Source organism: Pygoscelis adeliae, unplaced genomic scaffold (genome assembly GCF_000699105.1).
Source record: "Pygoscelis adeliae isolate BGI_AS28 unplaced genomic scaffold, ASM69910v1 Scaffold181, whole genome shotgun sequence".
Classification (NCBI taxonomy): domain Eukaryota; kingdom Metazoa; phylum Chordata; class Aves; order Sphenisciformes; family Spheniscidae; genus Pygoscelis; species Pygoscelis adeliae.
Window position 1 is genome coordinate 4,076,506 of NW_008824360.1, and position 8,356 is coordinate 4,084,861.

General features: G+C 38.7%; 1 protein-coding gene across 1 annotated transcript in view; it reads left to right on the forward strand.

The window, feature by feature from the left end:
- ROR1 (receptor tyrosine kinase-like orphan receptor 1) overlaps positions 1 to 6,320 on the forward strand; it is a 59,360-nt gene extending 53,040 nt beyond the window's left edge. Inside the window, exon 8 of the mRNA XM_009319825.1 lies at positions 3,612 to 6,320. Within this exon, the coding sequence (XP_009318100.1) occupies positions 3,612 to 5,036 (1,425 nt within the window). The 3' untranslated portion in view covers positions 5,037 to 6,320. The remainder of the gene's footprint in view (positions 1 to 3,611) is intronic.
- Positions 6,321 to 8,356: the final 2,036 nt, after the last annotated feature.

Genomic DNA, 8,356 nt, shown 5'->3' on the forward strand with positions numbered 1-8,356 from the left:
TCTGCTGTAGTCATATATCATCTTTCACTCAGCTGAAATCACTTTGGAAAGATTTGTTCCTTGTTTTTTCAGGCTTACCCATTCTCTCAGTTAAAAAGAGAAATTACCAAAACAGAGCCTCAAAAATCTGCCTGCAGTTCTGGCCAGCACAGCTGATGCATAGCGGATCTTGTTGCTGGTGGTGTTTTGCTTCACTGTAGTCTCAGGTTCATGAAGCATTTTTTAAAATCATTTAAGATTTAAGCGTGATTAACCTTGAGCTCCTTGTTTATTGGCAGGGCAGCCAATTTACAAACCTGTACGTATCACCCATTTCAGGGCTGTAACCGCCTTCTGCCACCTACAGGCAGAATAATGCCCTGGAAAGAGTATTTGCCTTGTTTTTCACACCATGTCAATTCTCTTCAACAACTTGATGGAGATTGTTCTTTTGAAGCATTTCAGAGTGAAAATTAATGTCTACAAGTAATTAGAATAGAAACTGTCTAGACTGTAGTATCTGAAACAGTCAGACATGCCTTTGAGTAAGCTGTTATTTTTGTTGCAAAATGACATAGCAAAATGAATCCAAATTCTCATTTTATTGAGTTTCAACAATGTGAACTCTAATCTTCAAATATTGCTGCCGTAGGTATTCCTTCAGCAGAGCTAATCACTCAGCATCAGGAAAGGTTACCCTTGTATTTCAGGAGCTGTGTTCTCCATCTCTGAATAAATTCTGGAGTAGTTTTCTTCATAAGTTCTATAAAGCAGCTATGGGATGCCGCTATTGCTTGCTCTTAAATGTCAAGTTTATAGAATGAGGTTATAAAGAGTTAATTGTGGCAGCCTAGGGAAAATGACTTAAGTAGCTGTATCCCGTGACATACAGGGAGTGCACTACAAGGGACAGGGGTGGATGGAGCAGTGCCACCCAGGCAGTAGTTGCTCTTTCGGGTTGCTGCCCTGGGTGTCTGTGGAGCCGCAGACTCAGTGTGGCAGGGACAGACACAGAAGGTTGTTGCAGAGGAAAATTCCAGCTCACTGCCAGCCCACAGAAACAGTAGGAGACTCCTTTTAAGTCAGTGATAAAAGTAAACTCATTGTGCGGCTGTGCTGGAAAATGCAGTGCTGCTTTTGCCCATTAGTAATACAAACTGCATACAGAGACATTTTTACACGGTGTAATGCTAATGCTAGGATTCCTGTCTTAAAAAGGCGCTGGGTGCTGATGCCGGGATGCCAGCAGGACTGTTGTGTGGGGTATCTGTTCAGGTGGTCAGACAGAGTTTGGTCTATTGTTATATTTTAACTCCTCAGTCCCACACATACTGTCCCAGTGAATTTATCTTGATTTTCCTTTAAAGTTCTTAATTTCAACTTTCATGTACCACTTAGAGTAGGTGAAAATATTATTCGTTAATACATGCTTCATACCAAAATATAGGTAGCAATACAAAAAAACATTTAATTAGGTAAACATCAAAACTATGTCTTGAATCCAACCTCCATGGAATGCTTTGATAAATTTGGATTTGCTTCTTGGTCCCCGTTCTACTAGATATTTGGAGTACAAGCCTGGCTAAACTGAAGATAATGGGAATGTCAGCATCATTTTAATGAGGTCAAAATTTCCACCTAGGCTGCGGACACACTGATGCCTTATGCACACAACATAAGAAAGCAACTTGCCCAGAAATGTTTGCAAATATAGACCGCACTCTTTTCTTTTTATGTTCAAAGTCATATGCTGCAAAAAGCTTTCCATCTTATTTATGCTAATTCTGTATTTTCCCACTGAGAAACCCAGCTCTCCCTGTCTCAAATGTTTTGATTGCCTTTCAAACAAAATTTTAAAAGAAAGGAAATAGAATCCTATTTTTAAATACTGTATCCAGTATTAATGTCAACTTTGGGTAAAAACAGTCTTAGACTTCAAGCTCCAACTGAGGTAGATGTGTGTTTGCTCGTACAAATAAAAACGTTAGCATTTCATCCAAAAGCCTGTTTCAGTTTTAAGGGATTTTAATTGCCTTCAAAAAATATAATAAACTAAGCTCGTCTTGTCATTCACCTAATGGAAGGAGCCGATAAAGAGATAGAGGCAGTGGGCTTCACTCTTACTGCTCTCCCTTTGTACTCGGTTTACTTTGGCGTGCTGCCTCATATGTATTTTACACTTCTTTAAATTTTGTACACCGATGTATGACAAATACTTGTCAAACAAAAACTAAGCAGATTTATAACCGCTTAACTTGAAATGAGCCCTTCCTGCCAAAACTTTATGACTTCATTTTCTTTCATAGTTTTCCACAATGTTGGTTCAAACAGACGAACCCAGCCTCAGGTCAGACAGAGGTCATTTCACTTTCATTACTAAAATATAATTTACAATATGCCAGACCTAAACAAGTTTTAGCCTAAAGGATTTGTATAATATAAACCATCTGTTCCTCAACAATATAGCTAATTTCCTGCCATCACCATACAGTCTACTGGTCGCCTGCTTAAATGGGTTTATTATTATTATTATTATTATTATTATTATTACTACTACTACTACTATTATTATTAATGCAGTATTTGTCTAAAAGTCATAAGTGGTCAATACGATTAGAATTCATTTATTCTAAAAATGTCATTTTTTAATGATTTTTAAAAATTTCAGTTCTTTTCCTATATTGCCACTGTAAAGCTGCCATTATATTATTTCAGGAATACAAATGCTAATGTTTACACTAATTTGCAAAACATAGATCCCAAACTCATTAGCCTTAAATTACTACCTACGGCTATACTGAGGACGCTAAATGAGTGGGTTTGGGTGTAGGTGTTACAAGCACATGTGGAAGTTAACGTCTGAAAATAACACAACTTCTTTATGGCCTAAGAATGAATATATGCACCCAGAATAACAATAGAGTTTTAAAAAAGTTTGCCTTTCTTCTTTGACCACTATCTCATTTTTCCAGCTGACTTTGTCCTGCGTGTTTCAGGATTGAACATTCAGTCAAGTGTGAACAAAATTGTCTCTACTGTATGTTGAAGGGTTAATAGCAAAGTCAAGGAAGAATTGGCTACAAGGACATAGTTTTAAAAGAAAAGTTTTCTGCTAAAACTTTAGGCCCTGGCCCAGAAAACACTTCAGCATGTACTTACTTAAAGTATGTGAATTGCCTCAATTCCTGAAATTAGTCAGATTCAATTTTAAGTATATAAATGCCCAAGCCCAAGGACATAAATGCCTTTGCTCAAATGCTGATGCTTCCTGCATATATTTAGATCTAATACTTACTACTTTTATCTGATCTTATGTAGAGGGTAAAAAGTAATTCTAAATTTAGTTTTGGAGCAGGGTGTACAAGAGATTAGGCGGCACTCAGCCCTGAGCTTTGCCGATGTTGGGGTACTGGTGTCCCTCAGGCTGTATCTGGCCTGGGGCTGATGCTGTCACACCAGTGCCCGCGTCTCACAGGACTGAGCAGGATCATTGCCAAATGGGTATGTGGCTGAGGGAGTTCCTGTGTCGGTCTGCTTGGTTTTCAGACGTCCTGGGCGAAAAGATCTTTTACTTAAAAATATGTTTTCAGTCCTGTTTTTCTGATGTGTTTTTGCTGTCATTTCTTTAACAGAGTAAGGCTAAGGAGTTGCCTCTGTCTGCTGTTCGTTTCATGGAAGAACTGGGTGAATGTGCTTTCGGCAAGATCTACAAGGGACATCTCTACCTTCCAGGCATGGATCATGCGCAGCTTGTTGCTATCAAGACACTAAAAGACTTTAACAACCCCCAGCAGTGGGCAGAGTTCCAGCAAGAAGCATCTCTCATGGCTGAGCTCCATCACCCTAACATCGTTTGCCTCTTAGGTGTTGTGACCCAGGAACAACCTGTCTGCATGCTTTTCGAATACATGAATCAAGGAGACCTTCATGAGTTCCTCATCATGCGATCGCCGCATTCAGATGTTGGATGCAGCAGCGATGAGGATGGGACTGTGAAATCCAGCCTAGACCATGGGGATTTCCTGCATATTGCAGTCCAGATTGCAGCAGGGATGGAGTACTTATCAAGTCATTTTTTTGTCCATAAAGATCTCGCTGCTCGTAACATTTTAATTGGAGAACAACTTCATGTGAAAATTTCAGACCTTGGACTCTCAAGAGAAATCTACTCAGCAGATTATTACAGAGTTCAAAACAAGTCTCTCTTGCCAATTCGCTGGATGCCACCAGAGGCAATTATGTATGGCAAGTTCTCTTCTGATTCAGATATTTGGTCATTTGGAGTTGTTTTATGGGAAATATTCAGCTTTGGACTTCAACCGTATTATGGATTTAGTAATCAAGAAGTCATAGAGATGATCAGGAAAAGACAACTGCTGCCGTGCTCTGAAGACTGTCCTCCCAGAATGTATAGCCTGATGACAGAGTGCTGGCATGATCTGCCATCCCGGAGGCCACGATTTAAAGAAATCCATGCCAGGCTGCGCTCGTGGGAGGGTCTTTCAAGTCACACTAGTTCTACTACCCCCTCCGGTGGGAATGCCACCACTCAAACGACTTCCCTCAGCGCAAGTCCAGTTAGTAATCTCAGTAATCCTAGGTACCCTAACTACATGTTTCCAGCACAAGGTATACCACAAGGCCAAATCGCCGGGTTCATCGGACCACCAATACCTCAAAACCAGCGATATATCCCGATCAATGGGTACCCGATTCCACCAGGATACGCTGCTTTCCCAGCTGCCCACTACCAACCGCAAGGTCCACCCAGGGTCATCCAGCACTGTCCTCCTCCAAAGAGTCGTTCTCCGAGCAGTGCCAGTGGATCGACTAGCACAGGTCACGTCACTAGTTTGCCGTCTTCGGGATCCAACCAGGAAGCAAATATTCCTTTGCTATCTCATATGTCAATTCCTAGTCATCCAGGGGGAATCGGTATTACAGTTTTTGGAAATAAAACTCAGAAACCGTACAAAATTGACTCAAAGCAGTCTTCCCTATTAGGAGACTCCAGCATCCATGGACCTAATGAATCTATGATTTCAGCTGAATTGTAAATAAGCGAGGCCTTTGTACATATAACTATTTACAATACAAACTAGAAAGTCGTAGAAAAGATTTATATTCAAATATTTTATTAAAGATTCTTCTGGTTGTTTAACAGACATTGCAGCAAGTATCTTCTGTGAAGTTTAACTGCTTAACAGGATGGGCAGACTCAACCAGACAAAGATCATTGTGGTATGAATACTCAGCTTTGTCAATGGATGCATTGTTTCTTTAAGTGCCACCGACAATTCAAAAAGGGGAAGGGGGATTTTTTTTTAAATAAAAACATTTTATCATATGCTTTTTTCACAGCTTTTTAAACCTCTGATGTGGTTTAAATCACAGAAACTTTTTTATACTGAAAACAGATTTTAATATTTGTCTCTTTTTTTAGGAGATGCAAATATTCGGACATCTACTCGGTGTGCAATTTCAGTTCCAATAGCTAGTTAAAATATTTGTAAATTTTGCAGTCAAGGATTATGTTTCAAATATGTGATCTGAGAGCTGGATAAATTACTTCAGGTAGGATTTTGGTCTTTTGTTAAGTTGGGAGTCTGCGTTCAGATTCAGACCAAAAAGAGTCATTTATATGACAGCACAATAGCTTGAGTTATCAACTTGCAGTCTACGAAAATCATCTGCTATTGGCTGCTAAAGATGGCTGGAGTTTAAGAAATTGCCTTAAAGGAAATGAAATTAAAGTATTTTAATTTCAGAACCTGAATCAGCTTATTCAAAGATAACATTTCATAATCTAGTAGTTAAAGCAGAAATTTTATATCCTTTTGTTGCTATGCAACTGTTTAATGGAAAGGCTCCAAACCACAATTTTATATATGACAATCAGTTTTCCCAGGAATATTTATTGTTTCAGATCAATGTGTAATTTCAGTAACTATGACTCCAGTAACCCTGAAAAAAGGGAAACTCACATTCCATGAGGCAGCAAATCCATTGATAGCAATTTTGTCTATCAATTCTAATAATGTGAATTAGTGTTAACTTGCAACTTAGAAATATGACATTTGTATAATTACTAAAAATTAATTCAGGTGTAAGCAATCGAGATTATTCATTTGAAACCACTTTAATGAGTTACAAAAGTGCTGTGTACATTACAGTTTTTCACAGACTTTTTTGTACTGAATGGTATTTTTATTGTACACAGAACGAAAACAATCTTTTGCTCAGTTGACAATGTTGTATAATATGACTTTATTTTTATCTTTTTGCACAAAAGTGTGATAATGTTTTGTACAGCAGAAGTGAAAATACATCTCTGCATTTTATATCTTGGTCTGTTTCTTTTTATTTTTAACCTGATGTAGATGTTCTTGAATATATTATGGTGATATTCAGCCACTACCTTATACAAATATTTTTCTTTGTTTTCACTGCATGCGTTTAATCACTGTATTACTTGATGATTGATTTATTAATTATGGGCATTTCAATTAGGCAAGCATGAAAATGTAATGACAAAGGCTATTTTCTAATTAAGATATGTGCATTTTTGTATTTCACATGCCAGAGATGATATTAAACACTGATTATTTTATGCTGCTGTTTATTAAAACATTGTTTTAAAGTACTGGTATTTATTCCATCTTGGTGTAAGATATTTGAAAAGTTTCGTATTTAGCAGAGAGCTAAAATCCGCTCACTCAGCTCAGGTAGGGAGTCTGCTGAAATGCTCACTTGAATGGGATGTGAGAGTGTTGCAAATAATATTTTCAGACAGATTACTTGGGGGTAACATACAGTGGCTTAAATGACTATTTGACCGTGCAGATACTTGCAGAGCACACAAAAGAAGCGGGACGGCAAAACTACCCCGTGAGAATGATGCAGTCTTTGCTGTGATCTGGTCGGTGCCGTTTAGCTCCGTACCAAGGGCCAGCACCGCCCTTTTAGCCCCTCGCTTAAGTTTTGTGTCCCACTGCATCCTATGAGCTTTCATGGTACCTTGTATTGCAGCTGCATCCGGAGCTGTCAAGCTTCCTCTCCATTGCACAGGTGTGAAACCGTACTTGCAGATTGAGAACAATCAGTAATTATATAGTAAGGACTTTTGTGACTTCTGAGATGTCAGCTTCCATGTGGATTGAATTTACGGCTGGATCAGTAATGAAAATATGTTACATGTTAGCTAAAATTTAGTTTTGACTGAAGATTCAGACAATAATTACATCTTACTAACTTCTATACCTGTGTCAGGTTATCAGACTCAAATGCTAAAAAATTACTTTTGAACAGAGGTGTTTTACAGGAATGAACAGAGGTGTTTTACAGGAATGGATGAGATGTTTTTCTCTGAGCCATAGCTATTGACATAACCAGAGGCTAGGGAATTGCTCTTTCTCACTTATATACATACACAGCTTTGCAGCGCTCGCTTGGCATCTTGTTCAACAGACAGTTACTGTATTGTCGTTCTTGATCCATCTTTTCTCTCATCTACTCCTGCATACTTTTTTGAGTGGTTGCATCAGTGCAAACAATTCTTTTGCACCTTAAGCATCAAATGCACTGAGAAGGAAGAAGCCTTTTTTTCCCCCATTTTTCCTATGGGATTTCTTAGCCTGTACCATTAAGGGCTTGAAATTTCAATAGTGCCAATTTAAAGACAGTCTGCCACTTCGTACGTATATGGTTTCAGAAACATATATGTAAGAAGAAAGAAACTATATGCAGCCAAACAAGTCTGTGGTCCTTAGGTTATGCTGTTACTGCAAAATCTTCAGTAAAAAACGTGCTGTAAATGAAGTCAATGGAGAAATAAGAATCTTTGCATCATAGTTGACACAGATATTTGTGCAAAAACATGGCTGAAAAAGATATTGAGATATCATGATCAATGACATCGAAGTATTTTCTCATCACTGTCAAGTAACAGCCTCCACTGGGTGAACGTGTGAAGAAAATGGAAGTATCTTCAGGAGGCTCTCTTCATCTACACAGGCTGGAAAAGGCAACCATGGAAGCAACTCACGAGACATCTGGACAGATGGGATGACAAATGATACATGTCCCGTCAGGTCAAATCCGAACACATTAGGCATAATGCTATAATTCAGTTCAATTCTGTAAAGACAAGCGTGAGCCACACTGGAGTCAAACCACCCTCACATCAGTGCTATACACACTTCGCTCCCATGGGACCGCCGTCTGACGCAGGTAAGCTTAGCTGTGAATTTGCATACTTAGCTTTAATCACCCTGATAGGAAAGCAGTAACCTAATACTTAATGGAGCAGCAATGGGAGTCATAAAATAGTCCCTCACACGCTTTGTGGTTTTATGTTAAAAAAACAGGAGCTACAGTG